Source organism: Maniola jurtina, chromosome 24, assembly GCF_905333055.1.
Source record: "Maniola jurtina chromosome 24, ilManJurt1.1, whole genome shotgun sequence".
NCBI lineage: Eukaryota > Metazoa > Arthropoda > Insecta > Lepidoptera > Nymphalidae > Maniola > Maniola jurtina.
Genome location: NC_060052.1, coordinates 7,379,310 through 7,405,284, shown reverse-complemented (window position 1 = coordinate 7,405,284; position 25,975 = coordinate 7,379,310). Strand labels below are relative to the sequence as shown.

Sequence of the window (25,975 nt, the reverse complement as noted above, 5' to 3'; positions counted from 1 at the left end):
CCGGCCCTAAGAATTATTATGTATTTGGTGATTGTTTGTCGTCCTAATTTTTATTTATGTCTCAAAAGTAAATATTTTTCTAGTCTACATATTTTGTCTAATTTAGGAAAGAAAAAGTAGTAGTTTTTCAATATTTTTATTATAGTTTTTAGTTGTGGTTTGTTACAATAAATTTATAATAATGTAATATAGTGTTTTATTACAATTGAACAAAAAAAAAACAAAGATTCCGACGAATTGAGAACCTCCTCCCTTTTTTTAAGTCGGTTAAAAATAGATAGTGCCTCTTTATTTGTCCATAATATCGTTTTTCGATTCAATGTTCATCTCCTGACGAATCCTCAAATGTCGTTTACTTTTGATTCATTAAATAATCACAAAGATTTTTATCTTTATCAGGATTTTTCCAAATTAAATATTTTTTTGAATATTTGTATCAACAACGAATATTGGCTTGAAATAGTTCACACAAGCTCGGATGCTGCTTCAGTATCTTCTTGATCTCTTGTAGTCTGTTCGTGTTGAAATTATCTTTATCATTTGTTTTCCTAGAAGAAGAAATAAGTCTATATGAATTGTTGATCCTTGATTGTTTTTTTCCGTACCTCAAAAGGAAAACGGAACAAATCTGTAAACCGTGAATTTGTGGTTACATCATTAAAAAAAAATCAAAATGTGTTTCAATATTCAAAGTAACATAACTATACCAAGTGGGGTATCATATGTAAAAGAGGTAAGGACACTCATCATCCATATCCATACTAATATTATAAATGCGAAAGTGTGTCTGTCTGTCTGTCTGCTACTCTTTCACGGCCCAACAGTTTAACCGATTCTGACGAAAGGTACACGGTTAGCTTATATCGCGGGGACGGACATAGGCTACATTTTATCCCGAAAAATCAAAGAGTTCCCACGGGATTCCCAAAATCCATCCGCTTAACTGATTTGTATGAGATTTGGTACCGAGGTAGCTTGCATTCCTGTAATTGACATAGGCAACTTTTTATCCTGGAAAATCTAACAGTTCCCACGGGATCTTTAAAAACCTAAATCCACGCGGACGAAGTCGCGGGCATCCCCTAGTAGCAGAGTATGACGCAGAAAGGGTTTAACGAGTAACGACCCTCAGTATCACACTTCACACTAATAATATAAAGGCGAAAGTTTGTATGTGTGTGTGTGTGTATGTTTGTTACTCCTTCATGCAAAAACCACTGGATAGATTTGGCTGAAATTCAGACTGGAGATAGATAATATCCTGGATTAGCACATAGGCTACTTTTTATCCCGGAAAATCAAAGAGTTCCCACGGGATTTCGAAAAACCTAAATCCACGCGGACGAAGTCGCGGGCGTCAGCTAGTTGGAGAATATGAATAAGAAAGATATGACTCGCTAACTTACGTGGTGTCATACTCATCGTCTCCATGTCCAATAACTTTGAACCGATTGAATTCTATGTCATCGTTAAAGAAGCACTCTGCGTTTATCCTCTCCAGCTCTTGCTTGATTGGAATTAAGTCCACCACTGGAAGAGGGTAAAATTAAATTAAAAAATTTAAAAACCCTTGACACAAACCTCTAAAACACCCTCTCAAAAGTAAAACACTAATAATGTGTATATGCTAGACTTGCAACGAATAGTATATTCGGCAGTATACCGAATACCGAATATTCGGCGAGGCCCCTGACCGAATAGCCGAATATTCGGCAAAAGTATTCGGCTGGATTTTAGCGCCAAAAACTTGTACAGACGTGATTGTTTCGCGCTCCTTTGTTTTGTTCTAAACTCATCGCTCGCGCGCCCGCTGTTGCTCTGTTACCACAATAATTCAAATACATAGAATCCTCCATTTTTCCAATCCAGAAGATGATTATGTACCTGTGTTATGCACCAATGACTACTTAAATGATTATAAGAGAAATGAAAATATGAATATATACGTAATCAATCGATTTTAATTTTTCATTTTACCAATTATTTCTCTATGACAAAATATATTATTTAAGTATTCGGTATTCGGCCGAATATAATAAACGCAGCCGAATAGGCCGAATACCGAATAGTAACCGAATATTCGTTGCAAGTCTAGACTATATGCCATTTAAGTATGTAGTAATATTTTAATCCAAGCGTCGTCGATTCGTGGGACCTCTAAAGTTATTCGTTAACATTAGCTAGTTAGCTATTCTTATGAATGACGGTCCCCCGACCCGTTCTAGTTCTAAATTTGCTAGCGTTCTAATTGCACCCTGTGTATGAAACATAATATAAATTAAGCTATATGGAGCGACGACACCCTAAAATGGCAGTTGGATGCGAAAGATCAAGGATACAAAACGTTGTTGGTATACAAAAATGGCTCTAAATCAACAAATAATGTATGTAGGTTCATGATAACGTACTATTATAGACCCTTTGATTCGTTTCAGAAGTGTCTGACCCCTCAATTCCACAGGTGCAAGGTGGCAGATACATGTCATTATAGGAGGTCTGAACCCCTATGCCTTTCTCACTGGGGGTCCATGATACCAGAGGGTCATCCTCCATTACATCGATCACCACACGTTCCTTCTTCTTTTTCTCTTCTATCCTTTGTTTCAGGATTTCTAGTTGTTCTGTACGGATAAAGTTTTATATTATAGTGGTGATCACAACGATCATAATTCTGTCAGATGGTGATGAATCTGGCAGATGATTAAAAGCTGTCAGATGGTAATGAGGCAACAACACTGTCAGACCATAGATAGCGATGATTCTGGCAGATGGGTAAAAGCTGTCAGATGGTAATGGCAACAACACTGTCAGATCACAGATGGTGATGCTTCTGGCAAATGATTAAAAGCTGTCAGATGGTAATGGCGACAACACTGTCAGATCATAGATGGTGATGAAACTACCAAATGGTGATCAAATTTTCAGATAATTGTAAAGCTATCATCTAAATGTATAAAAGTAAAAGATGACTGACTAATTTATCAACGCACAGCTCAAACTACTGTACGGATCAAACTGACATTTGGCATGCAGGTAGTTATTATGACGTAGACATGCCTTTCCTACCGAGAAGAATCAACAAGAAATTCGGCGGTTGCTCTTTTGATAGAGCTTTTGCTTGATGATGACGAAGATGTCAGATGGTAATGTAGCCTTAAAACAGTGATGAAGATGTTGGTGATGACGCTGTAAGATGATATTTTTATGAAACTGTCAGATAGCTAGTAGGTACCTGATGAACCAGTCAGATAGCGATGCTAATTCTAAATGAGGGAGTATGTACCTGGGGTGCAAGCCTCATAATCTTTGTAAGTTTGCTCGAAGTGCATAAAAGGGCTGGCGTGCATGTATGACGGTAAACTGCGCATGAAGTCGTCCATTTGCCTCTTCTGGCATTCCTCCATTGGGCAGATCTGGAACATTAATGGCCGATTCACACAAATTGCGTATGCAGCACGTACACGTGACACAGCACGTACACGCGCGTGTACCCATAGATGTAACTGCACGCATTACGTCTACATGAACGTTCACAACACGCAAGCGGTATGCCATGTCTCATACAGTTCCATACTTTACAACGCAATGATACGCGCTAAGTCCACGCTTACGTAGCCTATGTGAACGAGCTACACGTTGCCAATAAATAATTTTTTAGCCAACAACAAATCTCAAAGGTGACTAGAAACTCGTTTAGTCTACGAGCTATAAGAGACCTGCGACAGACAGACAGCAGAGTAACATTAATAGGGCTCCGTTTTTACTATTCGGGTACAGAAACCTAAAAATGTTTGGCTGTGATGGTGATGATGATGATTTAGAATTCTGTGGTTGTTCATTGTTACCTTCTCGTAATGGATCTTATGGTCCAAATCTGGGACATGTCGGTTGATCATTTGCAAGCTGTCCTTGTGTATGCTCCTGCAAATGGCAAGTCAGCTTTTGACTCCCGTGCATCAATCAATCAATCAATAATAATTAATCAATCAATCATTTATTTGCTGTTGCGACGCGAAAGCCCGCGAACGACGCGAAACAAGTGTGTATGTTGGTTTCGCGTTGTTTGCGGTCTTGAGTCGCACTTCAAAAATTAACACATAAAAATATTATAGTTTACCCAAGAGCAGATACTGATTCGTCTTCTGTATCCTCTTCGTCTTTTAATCCGGTGATTCTGTTAAGAGCAATGATGTTAGATTGGTTAAGAGTATCATATTTATCATAATCTTTCATACTAGGTATAACTATAATAGGTATCTATCTCATACTTACTAATATTATAAACTAGCTGACTTCGTCCGCGTGCAATTAGGTTTTTCGAAATCCCGTGGGAACTCTTTGATTTTCTGGGATAAAAAGTAGCCTATGTGCTAATCCAGGATATTATCTATCTCCATTCCGAATTTCAGCCAAATCCGTCCAGTGGTTTTTGCGTGAAGGAGTAACAAACATACACACTCACACACACGCACACACACATACAAACTTTCGCACTTTCGCCTTTATAATAGTGTGATTAGCTGCTGCCCGCGACTCCGTCCGCGTGAATTTAGGTTTTTAAAGATCCCGTGGGAACTGTTTGACTTTTCCGGTATAAAAGTAGCCATGTCACTCTCCAGATAGATCTTTAACTATGCCCATGCAAAAGATCACGTCATTCCGTTTTTCAGAAATAAAATATTTAACAAGTGTAAATTAAAAATTTTCAACCCCCGACCAGTGAAGGTTACAGTAACTAGAAAAGAGCTGATAACTTTCAAACGGCTGAACCGATTTTCTTGGACTATTCCGCGCCTCCAAAGTATCTGAGTTTTCCAAAACATCATTTTCAAATAAATAATTATGTATATCTAGGCAAAAGCTAGGCAACGTCCATCTTGCCAGCTTGACATTTGTCAATTGACACTTGAATATTATAAACCTAAGGGTTATCTAACCTTCTTTTCTACAAGAAAACTAGAAAAGAGCTGATAACTTTTAAACGGCTGAACCAATTTTTTTGGATTGTAGCTAAGAACACTCTCGATCAAGCCACCTATCAAACAAAAAAAACTAAATTAAAATCGGTTCATTCGTTTAGGCGCTACGATGCCACAGACAGATACACAGATACACAGACACACAGATACACAGATACACACGTCAAACTTATAACACCCCTCTTTTTGGGTCGGGGGTTAAAATTAGAATTTACTATAATGTTGTACGTAAGATTTTTTACACCTTTGTAACCTATTATCTCCCAAAGCCACCATGATCCAAAGTTCATAGTCGCTGATCGTTCCTCCCTGTGTTGGGGAAAATACGCAGAGAAACTTTCAGCTTTTATAAAATAACGGAGGTCTGGCACGCGCTGGCTCTCTCACTAGTACTACGTGCTAACTACCTAGGTCCTAGTGTAGGACATAGGTACTTGATAATTACCTAGGCTCGATCTGAGGTTGCTCTTCTTCCTCTTGTTCTTCCTCGCACATTTCACTGAATATCGAACTCTGTTCAAAGGAAAAACTTTCTTTATCGGCTTTACTAAAACCGGTGTTTGACAACTAGTCAAATAAGTATCTTTTTATCAAACGGAAAACGTGATTTGACGTGATTTTTTAGTTTAATCGATAAATTAAAACGGTTATTACACTCAAAACTAACAAAGGACGTGGATTTAATGTATTTTGGAAGACCCTCTATTTAATAATCCCTGAGAAACAATTTATTTTTGAAGTACCTAGGCAAATTAGGCAATTTTATGGCAATTTTGTATTAGAAAAGGCACTTACAATTTTATTTCCAATATTAATTACGACTTTTCCATGTTCAGTCTTCTTGTGTTTTTGTTTTTCAAGCTGAAAGAAACAAAAATCGTTTGGAACGTGTTGTAAGACTGAAGGGACACTCAATCCAGCTATACCTAACGCATACATTTTGAGAACTCACTCCCCATATTTGCTCTATCAGTCTGTCATGTCAAAAGTATGGTTTACTCTTAAAAATCTTACTTGTCACACTAAAGGTATAGGTACACTATGGGAACGGTACCTACAGTAGATTATTAAAAAAAATGGCAAATTTACAATCGAGAAAAAAAAACTCGAAAGAGACCTCGAACCAATAGTAATACCGCATGCGTGCAGGCCAATTTATGCCGTATCACTACACGCGAGAGCTTATTTTACTCTAAACATTTTCTCTTTATTGACAGCGTGGTTCGAGTGGATGTACATACTCTCTAGTGAATTACTATTGTTTCTCACGCTTTCGAGTTTTTTTTCAAAAATTATGTTAAAAGAAAAGCATTTTAATTTTTTAAGTTTAACTCTATGCTTCGGTAGTACTTTTGAAGGAAAACAAGCATTTTTCAGCTTGTATTATTACCTACTATACTTCCCTAATACAGAAAACGCATTATATAGGTACCTACCAGTCGAGTTGAAGATGCGATCTCCATAGAATCCCTCGCTCCCAGAAGTGCGGACCTCTGAGCCGGCGGTGGTGGAATGTTCGATGTGCTGTGAATTGAATTTAAAATCAAAATCTTTTGCACAACATAGCGAATTATTCAATTGAATATGTATTTAATTATATGGTACTGATTCTGGGCGCAAATCATTTGTGTATTATTGAAAGTCTCAATAGCTCAACGGTTATAGGAGTGGACTGAATTCCGAAAGGTCGGCGGTTCCAACCCCAGCCGTTGCACTATTGTCGTACCCACTCCTAGCACAAGCTTTACCTACGCTTAGTTGGAGAGGAAAGGGGAATGTTAGTCATGATTAAAATGGCTAATATTCTTTTTTTTTTTTAAAAAAAGTCCTATAGCTTTCTCTCATAGGTATTGATGAAAAATAGTGTGTGTCACTCGGGACCTAAACATTTTGTTCTCGGGCGGCGTATATTGAATTCCTCGCTACGTTCAGGGTTCTAATTTAGAATCCGTCACTTCGCTCTGAATTCAAAATAACGCCTTCGGGACCAAACTTTCACTTTGGACCCGAGTGACACAAATAACTATTATATCGCTGGCGACCTTGCAAGGGCTGAAGACCCTATAAGTTTTTCGAAATAATTTGTGCCCTGCCCATTGCCAGTTCTGCTTCGCACCCTGCTGAGCTATGTCGCCTACTTCTGGTTTATCTATGGATCTCTTCATTTCTCAAAAAATAGAACTAACATTATTTTTAAAATAGAGCCCATGTGCCCTCGGATATCCACGGAGGCTGTAGTAATTCGTCGGCTCGTATCCGACTGTAAAAGAATAGCAAGATTAAGCAATAGGGATGTTTTCTATGTCAAATTACGGTTTTCGGATTTTTTCCATTAGGTACTTGTGCTACCTACCTACGTGCCAAGTTTTATGAGTCTAGGTCAACGGGAAGTTACCCTGTAGCTTTATTGATTACGACAGACAGACAGACAACGAAGTGATCCTATTAGGGTTCTTTTTGCTTTTGAGACACGGAACCCTAAGAATCGGTGACGGTTGCACATGGAGGGATCCGTCGTTAAACTATTTGTTGTTATAGCGGCAATGGAAATACACGTCATTCTGTGAAAATTTCAAGTCTCTACCTACTTATTAAGGTTCACGAGATACAGCCCGCTGTCAGATAGACGGACGGACACATCTCGAAGGCTAAGTTGAAATCTATAGACCACACCTTGACTTTGCTTAGCCTTACCTAAGTTTTTGTTAGAACAGTAACTTAAGGTGCCCACGCACTTGAACTGATCTGCAGCTCAACTGCGCGTCGCGGCAGCGCCCCGTACGATATTCTCTTCGGCCGCGACGCGCGGCAGTGACGCGCTACGCGGTACCTGCGTCGCTGCTGGAGAGAATATCGTGCGGGGCACTGCTGCGACGCGCAGTTCAGATCAAGTGCGTGGGCACCTTTAAGTCTGAGCAAAGTCCAAGTGCGCTCTATAGATCTCAGCCTTAGTAATAGCAGTAATAGGGTCCCGTTGACACCAATCGATACGGAACCCTAAAAACAATAAAAGCAGAATGGCTTTTTATGTATATATTTGGTATAACTATATAAAAACTTACCCCTAGAACATCTGTTGTATGTTTGTCTGTTTGTGCGATCATCTCCCACCTCTCTCCAGGCGACATCGGTTGCAGTGGTACACGCTTAAAGTACTCCTCTTTTATAACGTCGGTGTTTGGACAGTTCGTTTTCAAGAACATATCGTGGAAGACTGTAAAAAGAAGAAGAAAGAAGGAAAACTAATCTTCTATCACTCTCCCTCACCAGGAATCAGTTATTCCAAGTATGACATTTACTTTAGTGTGTTATCACATCGCGAATGGATGGTCGTCTTCTAGAGCCTTCTACCATGTTCTATGATAGAAGAAGAAAGAAGAAAAAAGAGATATAAGAAAAAGAAAAAGAGATTGACAAAAAAGTTCACCCATTTTACAAGCAAGCAAGATTGTAATGCGTTATAAATACTGCACCATTACTACTAATCAAGTCTCCTCACAAAATGAGATGGGCTAAGGCTATAAGTCCACCACGCTGATTGCGCATTGGCAGGCTTCACACACCTTTGAGAGCATTATGGTACATATTTATGATTAAGAAGCACTTTCAGGCGTGAACCTTTCCTTACGACATTTTCCTTCACCGTCAAAGCTAGTGATATTCATTTATAAGTGATATCATAACTCCGAAAAGTATTAGAGGTGCGTGCGTAATGGTCCCCTCCGAAGAGGTACATCTGGCTATCATGATTTTTTACAGCTGGATATGACACAAGGAACAACAAGCTTAATTCGCTATTTTATTCTGCCTGAAAAAATTTTTTGGCTATTAAACACACAGGGAAAGCAAACAAGCAATACACACCACCACCACCTCACACCACCATACTCCAAATCCAAAATACGCCCAATGTGCGTTTCACTCTGACGACGCTGGATTAGGTATCGCCAGATGTAGATTCCACAATGTAAAGTTTTAACACGCGCGTACGGGTAAGCGCAGTGTGGGACGACCTCCTGCCCGCTGGACCGATGACCTGAAGAAAGTGGCGGGGAGCGGGTGGATGAGGAAGGCGGAGGACCGTGTTTGGTGGCGCGCTCTTGGAAAGGCCTATGTCCAGCTGTGGATGCATACAGGCGGATGGACGGATGGAAAGTTTTAATGTCTTACCATACTCCTTCCACTTCTTGGGCGCGGTTTTCGCGGCTTTAACAGCTTTGAGCACCTGACGCCTCTGGGGCGGCTTAAAGTCGGCCATGTCACCAAACATCACGAACGGGCGGTCCTCGCCTTCTAGAGTGTTCCACCATGTTCTGTCAGCTTCCTCCTTTTCTGCTAAGATATCCTACTTCTTAATCACACTTATAAAGGCGAAAGTTTGTATGTGTGTGTGTGTGTGTGTGCTTTCTCTCTTTCACGCAAAAACTACTGGACAGATTTGGGTGAAATTTGGAATGGAGAGAGCTTATACCCGGACCTTAACACATTGGCTACTTTTATCCCGGAAAATCAAAGAGTTCCCGCGGGATTAAAAAACCTATACCCACGCGGACGAAGTCGCGGGGATCATGTAGTACCTACTTATCATTATAAATGCGAATGTGTATCTGTCTGTCTACTTGTCTGCTACCTTTTCACGGTCCATCCATTTAACTGATTTTGACGAGTCGTACAGACTACAAAGATGCCTTATAAGTTGTAACCAACCAAGAGAGAGCTTATAAGTTATACCGCAGATGTGGTTTATTTTTATCCCGGAAAATCGAAGACTTCCCACGGGATTCTTAAAACCTAAATCATCGTGGACGTAGTTGAGGGCGTAACAAATCACTGCTTACCGTAGTGAAAATACTGTTTTCCTTTCGTGCAAAATGTCGCAAAAAAATACCCTAACGGTAAGTAATACGGAACCCTCGTCGCGCGAGTCTGATTCGCACTTGGCTTGGCTTTTTTCTGATAATTACCTGCATTTTCTGTAGATTCTTCCTCTTCGGGTTCACAAGGGTCTTCGCACGGGTTGTCCGCGATGGGAGCCTGGATTTTCAGCAGTTCGGGTACATTCAACAGGTACTGGTTCGCTTCAGGTGGGCAACCGGTGAAATTGTTCACGAAATTTTGGAACTGTCACGCAAAAAATGTCCTTACTAAATAATCAGGCTCGCGACATTATCAAAAAAAAAGTATCTAAACATTTTTTATTCAATTAAACTTTTACAAGTAGGTACCTAGGTACTTTTGATTCGTCAAATTCCATTGGTTCGAAATTCTTTTCCTACCGAGAAGAACCAGCAAGAAACTCAGCGGTTGCTCTTTTCAAAGATTTGATACTAGGTACAAATAATATTATGCCATGTATTGGGATGATTATGTCAAAGATAAATTATTATTTCTCAGTAACTCTTAGAATTACCACCCGACAGTAACTATTAAATAGAGCCGAGAGCGTCTTCCAAAATTCTTAAAATCCACGTCTGCTGTTAATTTTAAGTTTGCTAACCATTTTAAATTGTACGTCAAACTACGTTTATGACGTCACATCTGTGTATTTCATAACACAAGCTCCAGCTCCCTAACAAAGCAAGCAATTTGACGTTTGACAAAAAGTCGCTGTTTTGACTAGTAGTCATCATCCCTATTTAAAGTCCCGCGCATTGCATTGGCAACCTATCCTATTTATTTATACTCATCAAGCTACTCATGTAACTTTTTTATCATCTTGTCACGGGTAGCGTGGCCGAGCGGTCTAAGGCGCTGGTTTAAGGCACCAGTCTCTTCGGAGGCGTGGGTTCGAATCCCACCGCTGCCATCAACGTTTTTGTTTTTCATTTTTCGAAAATCACCAAGCACATACTGACATATCAGACGTTTATTTGTAGTGTGCTCTAAACACACGTAGTTTGGTTTTTATTCGAATACTAGATGATGCCCGCAGCTTCGCCCGTGTGGATTGGTCAGATCCCCTGCAGCATCAGGATTGAGGAATTGGAATCCAATTTTTTTATGGAACAATGTCGCAAAGTTCCTTAATCGATTAAAAAAAAATTATGCAAATCGGTTCAGAAATCCCATATTAGCCCTCGTACTCGGGTAAGCAGAGAAGAAGAATAACACCTACATGCTTAATAATCTTCTTCATCTTCTCCCGCCACTCGTGGTCTACCCTGGCTGCCGTCTTGTACCCTCGCGAGAGGTTCAGGATCAGGGTCTGGCTCTCTGTCAGAATCTGCTGCAGCGCTTGGATGTAGTTTGTGTATTCTGTAAAAATGGCCTCCTTCCATCATCTATCTGTCATCTATTTATATCGTCATCATTATCAAGTGATAGACGTCCACTGCTAGACATAGGTTTCTTTTTTCTAGGGACCACATAATATTGTATAAGTAATAAATACTATCACATTTCATAGGAATTCTATACATTTCCGAAAAAGTGTCCTACAAATGCTCAAATTGTATGTATATAATGCATATTTTACCCTTCTGTTTGTTTGTTGAAAGCGCGAAGCCGAAGTTCGCGAAGAAGCTCAGAAGTTCGGAGCCACGAGGAATGCTGGCGAGCGAAGTGAGCCGGCGTCATTCGTAGCGAAAAGAAGATCGAGTAGGAAAAGCTGAATAAAGGGAAAGCGGAGCTAATCTTCTGGCATAATAAATTTAAAAATCTCCTGCCTTACTCTCACCTTCAGTTAAGCGCAACTCTCCCTTCTCTTCTTGCGACTCTCGAGGCACAATGCACGTACATTAGCTTCGCCATATTCTTGCACGCTAGTTGTGTCTGCAAAGCTGATATCTCTTGTCCTACTCTCACCTTCAGTTAAACGCAATATCTCCATCCTTTTTTTGCGTCTCTCGGCACATAGCACGTACATCAGCCCCGCCATGTTCTTGCACGCTAGTTGTGTCTGCAACGCCGATATCTTCTCCTCTCTTTCTCTACGTGCCTCTCGGAGCATGTGGGAGGCGCGGATTTGTTCATTTCTATAAACAAGATAAAGTTGAAAACTAAAACCCGACTACGATCGTCATAAAAACTCTGAAATATTAAAATACTAGCTTATGCCCGCGACTTCGTCCGCGTGGATTTAAGTTTTCCAAAATCCCGTGGGAACTTTTTGATCTTCCGGGATAAAAAGTAGCCTAATCCAGGATAATATCTACCTCCATTCCAAATTTCAGCCAAATCCGTTCAGTAGTTTTTGCGTGAAGGAGTAACACACACACACACATACAAACTTTCGCCTTTATAATATTAAAGTGTGATCAGTCCTGGCTAACAAAGATATTTACTGCAATATAAATTCGAATCTGTCTTTCAAGAACTGCATCTCATGGGCCAATCGGTCTTGGAACTTGTCCTCCATTTCTATTTCCTTCTCTTTCAAAAGTCTCTCTATTTCTTCCTCATTCTTCTTCTCTTCTTCTGCATCTTTTATTGCTGTAAAAGATTACGTTTGGAGTAAGAGAGAGTTGGAGTCTTTGTTTGATAAACAGCTGGGTTGTTTTTGATGATTTAATAATAATTACCATGTGGGTAATTATCTTACTTCAAAATTTCCTTCAGAGCAGTTTTTTATGCTAGGCTATATTATTTTCTCTAACGATACATCCAAATCTTTTCGGGCATTTAGACAATACGTACATACATACTTACCTACATTTTGAACCGTGAAAATATTACAACTGGAAAAAAGGAGGATTTGGGCAACCGTATTAAAATAGTAAAGACCATGCGCTTCGGCTCCACTACACTCAACAGGTGTGCGTCGCGCCTTACCTTTACAAGGGCATATAATAACTGGAGCTGCATTTTCTTTTTCTTCATCGGGCTTAGTATCAGTATCATTAATGTCAGTAGCATTAATCTTTACTGAAGACGAAGTGGGTGAACTTTCTTGCTCTGTGATGATTTCGAACACTTCAGCAGTGGAAATGGTTACCACACGGCTTGAAAGACGAGAAACTGGATGCGACATCTTGAAAAAAAATAGAGATTAATTTTTAGATGTGGCAACACTGTATGCCGCCATATTGGAAAATTCGTTGACCGATTGCGAAAAACTCAAAAACTTTATCAATCATTGCTAGGCAGGTAGGTATGGTACGTAAAAGGTCGAAATTTCAAACGCCTTCTGAAGTTGTTATAGCAAAAGTAGACAACGTGACAATAGCACAGTTTTTAACCCCCGACCCAAAAAGAGGGGTGCTATAAGTTTGACGTGTGTATCTGTGTATCTGTCTGTGGCATCGTAGCTCCTAAACGAATGAACTGATTTTAATTTAGTTTTTTTGTTTGAAAGGTGGCTTGATCGAGAGTGTTCTTAGCTATAATCGAAGAAAATCGGTTAAGCCGCTTGAAAGTTATCAGCCCTTTTCTAGTTTTCGTGTCGGGGGTAGAGGTTTTTGTGTCGGGGGTTATTTAAATTTTAAGGCAGGTAGGTAGGTCTTATAGCACAAGTAAAGGAATAAATCCAAAAACCGTGAATTTGTGGTTACATCACAGAAAAAAAAATTAAAATTTGTCACAATTTTCAAAGTAACATAACTATACCAAGTGGGGTATCATATGAAAGGGTTTTACTTGTACATTCTAAAACGGATTCTTATTTATTTTTATGCGCAATAGTTTTCAGTTAGTATGTAAAATGTCGAAAATAATACCCGAGTAGGTACACGCTTACATCGCGGGTTTGAAAAATACTAAATCACTAAAACTAAATTATGACAAATGGTTATTGGCGTTGAATTGCGTTTAGGTAGTATAATAATATAACCATAAGTTTTTACTAGCGTTCTGGTAGGTACCTTGTATAAGACTGCGAAAGTTTGTCAGTCAGTTATCTTTTCACGGTCCATCTGTTTAACTGATTCTGATGAAGATAAGTATGTTGTAGAGGCACTAGCGAGAATCATTTTAGAGGCTACGCGTGCCACGACGTAGCGTAATTCGTTAGTTGCCCCTAGCCTCTTGTAGCGTGTTGTTGTTTCCAATGAAAGTGTAACTTTAAATAGTGAATTATAATATATATTTTTTTAGTGTTCATTTCTTTTGTTTTTATTACTACCCTGGTAGAGAACACGGCGCTACTATATATATACAGCAACATTCGTTGTACAATAAATACCTGTACAAATATACCTGTACATTGGTGACCCCGACTTTGAACTACCAGGGTAGCGCGTGTTAATTTTATTTAAATAGTAACGTAACGTAAGCTAGGGCAACTCAAATTAACACGTGTAAGGAAGTGAAAAACTAAAAAAACTGTAAAAATGGCGCAACCTACGACAGTAGTGCAGGACGAAGACACGTATCTAGCGTCGATATCTCTCACGTCGAAGATCCCGGAGTTTTGGACCGACCAACCTAGAGTCTGGTTTATCCAGCTGGAGGCAATACTGGCACCACAAAAACAAGGAGATGCATCCAAGTATAACATTGTGGTATCCAAGCTGGGTAAGGATATCATTCAACAGGTGACGGACATCCTGATCAATCCTCCGGAGGTGCGTAAGTACGAGGTACTTAAAGAAAGGTTGCTGAACATATATGAAGAGTCGGAGAACCGCCAGATACACTTTTATAGCAATTTATAAAATACATAATATATGGGTTTCCACGGGATATTTAATAAAACCAAATCCACGCGGACGAAGTCGCGAGCATCATTTAATATTATGATATTATAGTAATCGCTCAGTAATCAACACGTACGTTACCTATCAACTTTTTCATATAATTTGATGTTTGATTTGGCACGATTTATAAAATTCCGATGCATAACAGCAGTTGGTACCTATCTACCGCGTGATATCTGAATACCTATTACTATTTAGTCTACCTATAGTACGCGACAGGTCGAGATGGCAATCGAGGTATGAAGTATGAACCACGCACCACGCCACGCACACCTGCACGTCACCCGCGCTATTCTGCACTTAATCCTACCTCCGACTTGCCCTTATCCGGATTTTTTTACGATTGTACATATTATTATTATAGTGGTTCAAGTTTTTCTTGATTAGTAGGTAGATACTAGGTAGTTAAGTACTTACATGCTTTTTAATATCGCAATAGGGGCTAGGGCTAAAATCCCGCTCTTTGTATACCTATGTACATATTTACAAAGTAGGCAAATATTTAAAGAGCGAGTTTCAGCCACTATACGCCCCTTTTTACTTTTTACGATTGGATATCAATGTTACCCGTTTCTACTGTAGGAAAACTATAGAAAAGCTGTCAACTGTCACAAATGTTTTTAATTGGCAACACTGAAATAAAATTTGCTGTCGTGCGTGAAGTTTGTAGCATGTGATGTTTCGTGAAAAGTTAATTTTTTACGAATAATTTTGAAAAATATTGGACTGTGCTGTGCCTAAATGTGTTAGAAATATTATAGTTAGTGCGCCAAAATTAGTGTTTAGTGTATAAAGTGTTATCGCTTCGAAATACAAATACATGGATAAAGCCGTCACTTAGGGTTGGTTAAGGTTAGTGCTTTTTTCGTCTGTTGTTTTCTTAAAATAGATTTCAGTGCGGGTTGCAATGATATTTCAGTTTTGTTTGTGTAACGCCTTCATGTGACTTCTCAGTTTTTTTATGGGACCTTGAACTACAAACTTGTATCAGTATCTTTATCTCGATATCAAGGTTAGGTTAACTAGCGCGCGTTTTATGTCACTCGCCTAATGTTTATTTTGCTTTACATAATAACTTCAAACGCACTATTTGAACATTAACCCGCTTTGATTAACTTCCTTTTGTCGATTTTAATTGATTATCTATTAATTTCGAATTTACAGTGCCAGATTTCGGACCTAACCTATATTCGGAATAGTGCTGATTTTTTGTGTTAGTTTTTGTCTACAATAACGGTTTTATCACTAAAAGCGAGGCATTGAGGAAGTTTGAGGTATTTCAACTGCGTTTTTTGGCACAAATTCTAGATTTAATATCTTGTTTATGTCACATGATCAGTAGTAGTCACTCTCTGTTTGACAGGTAAGGTAAAACCGTCTTATCTCCAAAAGTTTGACAGTATCACAATTATATCACTTGAATGATAGCAAACAAATTCAGAAATTGTACCTACAATTCTCTTCATTTATAGATAAATAGGTAACAATGTTAAAAATGAATTTTAAACAGATGTAATCTAGAAATGATTTGTATCATTGTAGTGTGAGCGTTATTCAAACTATCCTCACTTTAATACTAATACTATAAATGCGAAAGTATGTCCGATTGTCTGTTACCTTTTCACTGCCCGCCTGTTTAACGAAGTTTGACATAATTTGTTCCTGGAGCAACTTGCACACTCTTTGAAAGGCAACAGTCCAGGCTATCTGCCAAATTTCATGATTCTAGGTCACCGGAAAGTACCCTATAGGTTTTGATCCCCTTGATGAGTCTTGACAGATGAGTGATCCTATAAGGGTTCCTTTTTTTTCTCTGGGTATACAGAACCCTAAAAAGACAATTTTAGTATAACTAACAAGGAATAGGAAGAGCTATCTTCATCTTTCATCATCATCATGATCAACTCATTGTTGGATCACTACAAAGCATGGGTCTGCTCACAGAGTGAGAAAGATCTTGGCCATAGTCAGATTGTACAGATTGTACAGATTGGCAGACTTGACACACCTTTGACAACACTATGGAGAACTCTCAGGCATGCAGGCTTCCTCACAGTGTTTTCCTTTCCTTGTTCCTTACTGTTAGATAATTTCAAATAGAATAGAATAGATTTTTATTCAAATAAACTTTTACAAGTGCTTTTGAATCGTCAAATAATTTACCACTGGTTTGGAATGCCGAAATCTCAATAGGTGCCAAATTATTTCATAGTTCCTTTAAAAACAAAGGTTTGTCATCAAAGATGTTATACCAGAGACATGTTACATTCATACTACATGGCAAATAAAATTTGCTTATGAGTAAAACAGAAGGTACAAACCACAGGAGAATAGAAGACATAGCACTATAATAATGTAATCTAAGTGTTGTAGTTTAGATTTATATGTAATATACACATCCACTATTTCACCATATAAAGACCATGGTTTTACATGTAAGAAACAAAGAGCTGATATAAAAAAATTCAAAGTACCAGGCAAAATTATCATAAATGATTATTCTTTGTCTTAAATCCAGTCATAAATATAGCCTTTAGGAACAATGACTTTGTAATATGTATTTTAGAGCAATTATTCATGTTAAACAAGCTTTTGACATAGTACACAACTTATAGTAACTTCTAACAAAATGTAGAGGATTGACATCACTAGCAGACATCAAAATATGTTAGTACATTTGATGAAGGTAGCCCTATTATAGCCCTATTTTTCTATAATTTCATATCACCATAGCCTAATATTTGACATATTGTTGATTCAGGATTAAACCAATAGTTCCCTAAGTCTAGTTTACTGTGCTTTTGACCCAATTATTGTTTAATAGAGAAGAGTTTGGCCATTGGCCATGCTGAGTAGTAATAATCATTTTTAACCCCCGACCCAAAAAGAGGGGTGTTATAAGTTTGACGTTAGTATCTGTGTATCTGTCTGTGGCATCATAGCTCCTAAACCAATGAACCGATATTTGGGGCAGTTCACTAACTATTACAAGTTCCTTACAAACTACTTAATACTTTTAATATTTTCTATTAAATAATAATAAAAAGCCATGGTACCTTTAACTTCTCCAAAAACTATTCTTCATTATTTTTGTTGCTTTTTGTTGGTTTTACTATTTTTTTGTTGTATATTTGCATGATTTTTTTTGGAATGTCAAGTTGAATTTTATCAGCTGTTTTTGACATTTGCCACATGATTTGTCAATACTATATTAAATAATATGTTACACAGCCAGTATGTTACCACTCCTCATATTATAAATGTTTTATTTGTTTGTTTATTGGGGGTTTTTTTAGTTTGTCATTTTTATGGCCATTCTATCTTGTGCCCTATACCTACCTATAGGTTATCCTTAACTCATTAAGAGCAAACTAATCTTACAATTTTCTATCTTTACAGTCATGGAGTCGCATATTCTAAATATGTACCATCAGACCCCATACCGAAGTATAGGGCACAAGATTATGCGCTCGACGAGTGAGTCCCAATCTTCTGAGAGCAGTTGTAACCAGAATAGTCCAGAGTACTCGCAGAATCAACAAACAAATGGGTATGATGACGATGGGGAATATTGGGATCCTCAGGAGAGGCGTAAGGTTTGGAGTCAGAACCAGAATGTGAGTAATTCATTTTAGGTGGAGGTAACAGTAATTATAATAGTAATTACTTAATTAATTTATTTATTTATTATTTAATAAGTTTAAGAATAGATCATAGATACATGCTATAGTGGTCAATGTAGACTAGTCAACTATGCAGAAGATATTTGCTAGACAATATATTATGCACTATAGCATAAACACAGGTATTGACATTTTTTACTCATTAAAATTAATTTACAGGTTAATATAACACAGTCCAACCAAGATACAAGTATAGACGAAGATGAAAACATAGAAGTACAGGAAATATCTATAGATGACAAGAATTCTGAGTCTAATGACAATACAGATTTGCTAGAAGCAGACAATATGGAAGAAGACTCACTTGTGGAAGGTGACGATTATGATGTTATCCAAGTCTTTGCTGTCGACCCTGACTTAGACCTTGAAGCTTCATCAGATGAAGAACAGGAGGATTACTGCATAGATGAAGACGCTAAAAATTCTGATGACGGCGAATACTTAAATACTGTAGATAAAGCAGAGCTTACTCGCGCTATATATGGAACAAAAAGCAGAACAAACAGTTTATGCCAAGATAGCTTAGGTATTAACTTTGATGCACCAGTAGTTTCAAATGTCGATGAATATTTCGTTAAAGCTAATAACGAAAAACGTATATTGGAGATCAAAGACGAACCGGTTGTCAATGATGTAGACGAATACTTTATTAAAGATACAAAACATGATTTAAAGGTGCCAAGTGTTGAAAATTACTTGATCAATAAAACCAAATTGCCAAAAGACACTGACTTTCGGATATCAATGACCGTTCCAGATAAAATTTTTGCTGATGCTGATACTGTTGATCACAAAAAGCCAGAATCTGAAACTGAACATGAAGATCATGTAGCGGATGTATCAATTAATCAGTCTGATTTAGAAGTGCTTCCTAATATTGAGGAGTTGAAAAGATTTCTTCTTGAAGATACGTCTTATAGAAAACTGAGAAGTGCACAGAAACAATATTCAGTCTCGCTCCCACATTCTCCCATGCATAATATTTGTATGGACATAGATGCTAAAACATGTTTAAGCTTCGAAGACCTCAATTTGGATTTGTCCGATCTTACATTCGAAAATGATAAAGAAAAGTCAGGCACCAGTACTAAAAGTGACGATGTTCCTCGCACTTTGACAGAAGAAGATGTTAATAGTTTCCTGATAACTGACAATAAACCAGAGCCGAAGAAAATCGTTAAGGAAGAAGATGATTTGAGCCCCCAGGATATGGAAATAGATAGACCAGTTGATGCAATCATTAGCAATGTTGAACAACCTCCCATAATAATACCTGACAAGAAATGCACTTCCACAGCTATTCCAGAACCAAACGTTTTAGAATTCTGCATAGAAAAGCAAACTGTCAAGAAGGAGCCAGATATAAAAGTGGAGCCAGATGACTTTGTAGATGTAGAATCGTGTAATGATACTGTCATACCTGTTTTGGAGGCAAACAATTTAAATTCTCTCCTTGAGCAATTTGAGGCAACTGAAAAATTTAACATAAAACCTAAAAAGCCTGATAATGAGCTGAAAGTGAAAAGTTTGACAAGCGGGATGCGTTTGCAGGATGCGGGTGTTCAGCTGAACAAGACTAAAATGCGTCAGATATTGGTAAGTACTGTGACATCAGTTTTAGGTTTTTCTCAGGTCCATTTGAAGAAAGCATTATCCTACCTTGACATTATTACAGATGCCGTCGACAGTTAATACGGTGATCAGACGATCGCCTAGCCCTGTTCACTCTGATCACGACTATTGCTCCTCCAAAAAGCGGCTCAGCCTCCCTAATCTAAAGGGCGGGCAAAGTCTGCTGAAACCAGAGGTTCTTTCAAGCAACAACAGGATATTAAGCTCTAGACATAGGGCTTGTAAAAATAAAAAAGTAGTGTATCATCTTAGTAGTGATGAGGAAGGTGAAGTTAGTGATGCTAAGAAAAATAAACTCATAAATAATCGCTCTAGTGAAGATAATGACATTAAATCGAGTAAGAAATCTAGTGCAAAGGTAACTGTTAAGCCGACAGTGAATTCAAACCATCGTAAGAAACTATCACCTCCACATAGTGTATCGAACGATGGTGGTATTGATAAAAATAACGGTTCTGTGATTGCGAAAACTGCTTGTAAAGCAAGTGATACTCCTTGTAGTCAAAGTTCTAATGGTAGTATTAAGTTAACTATTAAAAATAAATCTGAAGTTATCATCAAAAACTGTGATGTTAAGGACAATCGGAAGGACACGGTTTTTGAAAAACATAAAAGTAGTAGTAAGTGTAATAGCACAAATAAACTATCTAACCATAAAAACAATTCTATTAAAAATGTTGAAACAGTAGATAGAATAAAAAATAAAGACGTGATTAGTGTAGAGCAACATGCTAGTGAAAATATAAAGCAGGAAGTAAATTCGAATCCTGAACATTTTTATACGGCACTATTTAGTAATAAGCAAGACGTGCAAATTCCTCATTCAATACCATTGAAAACTGAGAAGAAAGTTAATGAGGAAGAGAACAAAGTTATTGCCGATGTAACCTCGCGGCAAGACTTTGAGCAACCACAGAAAAAGAAAAAACTGAATCTCCAAGAATACAAATTAAGGCGAGACGGCAATTCAAATAATAGTTCTGCACAGGTCAGCCCAGAGGCGATATTTCCCGATATGCCGTGCAATCTTAACTTTGACAAGGACATTAAAAGCTCTAACATTATAAATACTAATAGCTCGTTACTCCCAAAAGAGCAAGTAAGTCCTGAAACGGAAAATACCATTTTTGATCCAATAAGGGAGGCTTCTCGGAAGATACTAATGAATTCTAAAAAGCAAAAAGCAGAAGCTATGAGAAAAAGAGATGAAGATATTGTGATGAGTAAAATTCCAAAAGTGGAAAACTTAGAGCTTCAACCTCTCATTAGTGATGCAGAAATGATGAAAATTGTAGGAATGACTGCTGAAGTTCTACCTGTTCCAATAGCGACTCCACCAGGACTTCAAGAAGAGAAAGTAAAATTGGCCACGAAACATCCTCCTACAGATTATGATGAAATGGTTTTGGTTAGCGTTGGAACCAACACAGATGAAAATGTTTTCAAACAATTGGAACAACAGAAACCAACTGAGAGTAAGAAACGTAAATCGGAACCACCTCAAAACGAAAACAAATCAACAATTAATTTTAAAATAAAGAAATCCGACCACGTTTCGAAACACAATGTTTTCTCTGCCGTCAAAAACAACAGGCACAGTGCAGACGATAAAAACCATACTGATATCAAATTCAATAAAGCCAGACTCAAAGACATCACAGCTACATTGAAAAGTGTCGAGAAACAGGTCGACACAAAAATATCAAGTAACTCTCTATTTGCAAGTATACAAGATGTTGTAATGAAAAAGACTCCAACTTCAAATGGGGAACAAAAATCCTCGAAGCTTACCTCACCAACTGAAAAACGTGAATTCAAATATGCAAAAGCAACAATAATTCGAGAGTACGATACTAAAGTTGAACATGGCGAGGATAAAATTATACTTCATCTTGAAAAGAATAGAAAGAAGCCCGACGTTGCTTCGATAGATATCCAAACCGAATCGGCATCTGAAGTGACAGGCCTAACTAAAGTAACTCAAAAAACAAGCCCCAAAGAGCCGAGTACATCTCCAAGGAAAAGAAATGATAGCGATATGTCAATGTCAAGCGAAGACAATCCGGTCCACATTAAAAAAGTGCAAACACCTCCTAAATCCGACGAAAAAGTTGCAAGATCAAGACCTGAAACTACTAGACGAGAGATAATCAGATCACAGTCCAAAGAAAAGAGGTCTCGGTCTAGAGATCGATACGATGTTAAATACAGGCGGTCCAGATCTCATTCTAGAGGACACAGAAGGAAAAGATCACATAGTCGCAACAGGTCAAGATCTCGTGGACGTTTTCGGCGCTACAGACGATCAGACTCTCCCTATAGAAGGAAAAGACGATCGCGTACCAGATCACCGTATCGATCCAGACATTCGCCCTCCGTTCGAAGAGACTACCGATCGAATAGATCGCGATCAAGATCGAAACACGCCGATCTGAATAGAACGAAAAGTCCAGTCAAGAAAAGGCCTAGTCCCCAAACCATTGTAAATAATGAAAAGAAACCGGTCAAATCGTTAACGCCACCGTTACGAAAACCAACAGTCTCTGAAAGTTCAGAGTCATCAACTTCTTCCAGGTATGTGAAGTATATTAAAAAAATATGTAGGTATGTGTTTTTCAGTGGTAGGTATTTCCTTCTGTTCAACAATAAATTCTTATTGATACTGGCAGGTAACTTTAAGCCACTGATATGGTCTAGTATGGCATGGCCATAAATTCGGAGAGTCTTGAATATTTTGGCGAAATACACCTACTTAACTACCTACTTATTCTAATCTATTTAGTCCCACTTGGACAAGGACATAAATAGATTTAGCTTACAGATGTTCTATTTCACCTAGACTGTTTATCTGTTTGTGTGAGTGTCATGTACACATTGTTATAGTATGCGTGTCTTAATCTTGACCGCGACGCAGTCTACATTATGAGCACAAATACGCTAACGCATATTGGTACATTCTCTACTACAACTAAGGCGGTCTGAGGGTGAAATCTATAGAGCGTACTTTGACTTTGCTCAGTCTTAAGTGTCAAAACGAGACAGCATTATAACGCTCACATCAATCTGTCTCGTTTTAACTCTGACTTAAGTCTGAGCAAAGCCAAAGTACACTCTATAAATCTCAGCCTCAGTGAAATGGAACAACTGACTATCATAGTATAGAAATACAGTTAGGAGTGTTGCTTTTTTAACATTGTTTTTTTTGGCTTTTTGTGTTTTTGTTTTCTAATTCTTAATGCATTCTTATTTTAATTGGGTATTTCGATTCTTTACTTGGATCTGAGAACCGCATGCACTATAAAAATATGTCTCAACATGTTTTCATGTTTGTAGTTCATCTTCGTCCAGTGAATCGTCCGCGTCGTCTCACTCGCGCAAGTCTAAAAGTCCTGTGCGGAAGGAGGACAGCTATAGAAAAAAGGATTACCGGAGTTCTTACAGCTCTGAGGATAGGTATGTTTTACATTTAGTAATCTTTCATAACTGTACATCATCATATCTGAGTCCAACTCACACTTGACCAGTTTTGCAAATGAAGCTGAATTTAGAGCCCCAATAGCTCAACGGTTAAGGAGTGGACTGAATTCCGAAAGGTCGGCGGTTCAAACCCCACCTGTTGCACTATTGTCGTACCCACCCCTAGCACAAGCTTTTCGCTTACTTGAAAGGGAAAGGGGAATATTAGTCATAATTAACATGGCTAATATTGTTAAAAAGAAAAAGAATAGCAAAGAAGCCAGTAGTGAAAGCTTTTTTTTGTAACTTTTTCTAGGGAGAGTAATACGCCAGTGGAAGAGAGACGGATAGTATTCGTGGGGCGGTTAGAAAAAGACGTCACGTATTAGTCATAATTAACATGGCTAATATTGTTAAAAAAAAAAAAAAGAATAGCAAAGAAGCCAGTAGTTAAAGCTTTTTTTTGGTAACTTTTTCTAGGGAGAGTAATACGCCAGTGGAAGAGAGACGGATAGTATTCGTGGGGCGGTTAGAAAAGGACGTCACGAAGGCCGGCTTGCGTTCACAGTTCGTCAAGTTTGGACCAGTCTCTGAAGTGAGGCTGCATTCTAAGGAGGATGGGTAAGTAAAGTGTAAGAGAGACGGATAGTATTCGTGGGGCGATTAGAGAAAGACGTCAAGAAGGCGGGCTTGCGTTCACAGAAGTTTTGACCAGTCGAATCAGTATGAAGAGAGATGGATATTGTTCTGTGTTCTCCTTGAACACAGAACAATATCCATCTCTCTTCATCTCTCTCTAGCATTTAGAAAAGAACATCACAAAAGCCAGGTTGCATTCGTTGTACGTCAAGTTTGGACCAGTCACTGAAGTTTATTTGTACATTTTTCTTATAAACTTAAAACCAAAGTTACGAGGTTTCAAAGGCGCCCTAGTCCAAGAAGAATATTGTAAAAAAATTGATTACAGGTGGGAGATTACAATAAAATCAAATCAAATTATTTATTTGCTGATTATAGGTAGGTACACTTATTGTTACAATAAATGATTGATTTTGTGGCAAGCCACAATCTGCCATACCATGGCGTGCAAATTTGAAATTATAATGACAATAAAAATGACCAATGCCAATGCCAATGCTGCACATTCCGGTGCGAGGTCACCATTGCAGCACCATGGGACCCCAATGTCTATCAGTTCATATTCGTGCTTTAGTTATTGTGATTTTTTTTAAAGGTCCCGCTACGGTTTCGTGACCTTCCAAAGGCCCAAGGACGCGTGGTCGGCAGTGGAGGCGGCCGGCACGTTTCCACAGTACGACGTCGGTTTTGGCGGACGGAGAGCTTTCTGCCGGCAGAGCTATGCGGATCTTGGTAAGACACCGTGTGGAATGGTGCCAAGAATACTGGCTGCATGTCCGCGCTGGACAGCCAGGCTGATCCTTTGCGCAATTTTTGGCTCAGTTCAATTCATAGTGATTTGTTAATTCAGTCTTAAATTCATTAATTGCAGGTATTCTGTTTGTAGGTAATGGTTTTTCTGCCATAGGTTGTTTTAGTTTAAGGCAGGGCAGGGAAACTGGCGGTGGTGGCTGGTGATTTTTTTTATGTAATCCACAGTACATTTCCAATGTTTAGCGACGATTCAGTTGAGATGCAAGAATGGCCCAACTTTATACAACTTTCGGTATTGTCTTTTGGATTTAATACGAACATTTTGTCTTCAACAGATGGTCTGGAAGCGAAATATACTGAGAGCGCTTTCCACGGCCAACCGGCGTTGCCAGCACGCAGGAACGACGATATGTCCTTCGAGCAAATGTTGCTAGACATAAAAAAGAAACTTAACAAGCGGAAAGGCGACAAAAGTCGCGACGACTCCGCAGCTTGACGATTACTCCATAATACCCCGTTCGTTGCAATAAAGTATGTGATAACCCTCGCGATTCTTTATCTGTGCTTGTCAAAGTGACGTTTGATATCTGACACATGTCAGTATGCGGTTACTTTATCTGTGACAAAGTGAATTTATATACTATCACGGTTAGCTCGCGGTACATATTATATACAGACAGCTGTTGTAACGGGTTTTTGTATGTGAAGTGTCGTTATACAGCTGTTTTTATTTACGCTTGTCAAGATGACAAACTGAGTAAAATGTTATTGTCTGTTGCGTTGATAGCTGTCATTTTCAGGATTTTTATTTTAGGCTGTTTTTCCATCAGAGATGTGCTATGCAACTATGCTATGTTAACGACTTATTTATCTGTGTCGAAAATGACGTTTAGATGTCAAAGTGACAGCTGTCATTTGTGTGGACATGTATGTGCAATGAAAAAGACATTACGTCGTGTTTTGTTTAAATAGTTAAATTGTTTTAGTACATTCTAGTTTGTCGTCGTTTTAATTTTCTCTGTACATATTTTAGTTTATTCTAACGCTACCTCATTAAATGGAAAAAAATGAATTTCAGGGTTCGATAATGGAATAAAATCAACAAGTGTAAATTAAAAATTTATAACACCCCCGACTATCCAAAGTATTTGAGTTTTCCAAAACATCATTTTCAAATAAATAATTATGTATTTAGGCAACG

The 25,975-nt window shown here is 38.3% G+C and overlaps 2 protein-coding genes and 1 non-coding gene across 5 annotated transcripts; 2 read left to right on the top strand and 1 right to left on the bottom strand.

Moving 5' to 3' along the window:
• Positions 1-238: 238 nt before the first annotated feature.
• LOC123877785 lies at positions 239-17,800 on the bottom strand. 2 transcript variants are annotated; one of them, XM_045924675.1, is made up of 19 exons: positions 17,668-17,800; positions 16,229-16,318; positions 12,750-12,948; positions 12,263-12,410; positions 11,784-11,953; positions 11,095-11,234; positions 9,944-10,100; positions 9,150-9,311; positions 8,042-8,193; positions 7,166-7,239; positions 6,416-6,503; positions 5,775-5,840; positions 5,425-5,492; positions 4,118-4,174; positions 3,846-3,921; positions 3,284-3,413; positions 2,409-2,621; positions 1,407-1,530; positions 239-548 (listed from the first exon to the last, which is right to left on the bottom strand). In XM_045924675.1, the coding sequence occupies exons 2-19, from the start codon at positions 16,262-16,264 to the stop codon at positions 437-439; spliced, it is 2,172 nt and encodes a 723-aa protein (XP_045780631.1). In that variant the 5' UTR covers positions 16,265-16,318; positions 17,668-17,800; the 3' UTR covers positions 239-436. The 2 variants fall into 2 exon arrangements, with proteins under 2 accessions (XP_045780631.1, XP_045780632.1); XM_045924676.1 differs by lacking the exon at positions 16,229-16,318 and having other exon boundaries at positions 9,150-9,314.
• Trnal-aag lies at positions 10,704-10,785 on the top strand. Its single transcript has one exon. It is a non-coding gene; the product is annotated as a tRNA-Leu (tRNA).
• Positions 15,258-25,496, top strand: LOC123877775. Of its 2 annotated transcripts, none has more exons than XM_045924657.1 (8): positions 15,258-15,463; positions 18,011-18,228; positions 18,454-19,890; positions 19,970-22,500; positions 23,260-23,379; positions 23,863-24,003; positions 24,617-24,753; positions 25,110-25,496. In XM_045924657.1, the coding sequence occupies exons 2-8, from the start codon at positions 18,013-18,015 to the stop codon at positions 25,268-25,270; spliced, it is 4,743 nt and encodes a 1,580-aa protein (XP_045780613.1). In that variant the 5' UTR covers positions 15,258-15,463; positions 18,011-18,012; the 3' UTR covers positions 25,271-25,496. The 2 variants fall into 2 exon arrangements, with proteins under 2 accessions (XP_045780613.1, XP_045780614.1); XM_045924658.1 differs by lacking the exon at positions 15,258-15,463 and adding an exon at positions 15,568-15,623.
• The last annotated feature ends 479 nt before the right edge of the window (positions 25,497-25,975 follow it).

What these genes read in the sequence shown, in the direction of transcription:
- LOC123877785 (XM_045924675.1), bottom strand. Translation starts at nt 16,264, where the DNA reads ATGTCAAACTTCGTTAAACAGGCGGGCAGTGAAAAG. An exon ending in TGAAGAAGATTATTAAGCAT is followed by an intron (nt 10,101 to 11,094) that starts GTAGGTGTTATT and finishes TTTGCGTGACAG; the next exon opens with TTCCAAAATTTCGTGAACAA. An exon ending in GAATCAAAGGGTCTATAATA is followed by an intron (nt 1,531 to 2,408) that starts GTACGTTATCAT and finishes ACCCTCTTCCAG; the next exon opens with TGGTGGACTTAATTCCAATC.
- LOC123877775 (XM_045924657.1), top strand. Translation starts at nt 18,013, where the DNA reads ATGGAGTCGCATATTCTAAATATGTACCATCAGACCCCATACCGAAGT. An exon ending in GAGTCATCAACTTCTTCCAG is followed by an intron (nt 22,501 to 23,259) that starts GTATGTGAAGTA and finishes TCATGTTTGTAG; the next exon opens with TTCATCTTCGTCCAGTGAAT. An exon ending in GCAGAGCTATGCGGATCTTG is followed by an intron (nt 24,754 to 25,109) that starts GTAAGACACCGT and finishes TGTCTTCAACAG; the next exon opens with ATGGTCTGGAAGCGAAATAT.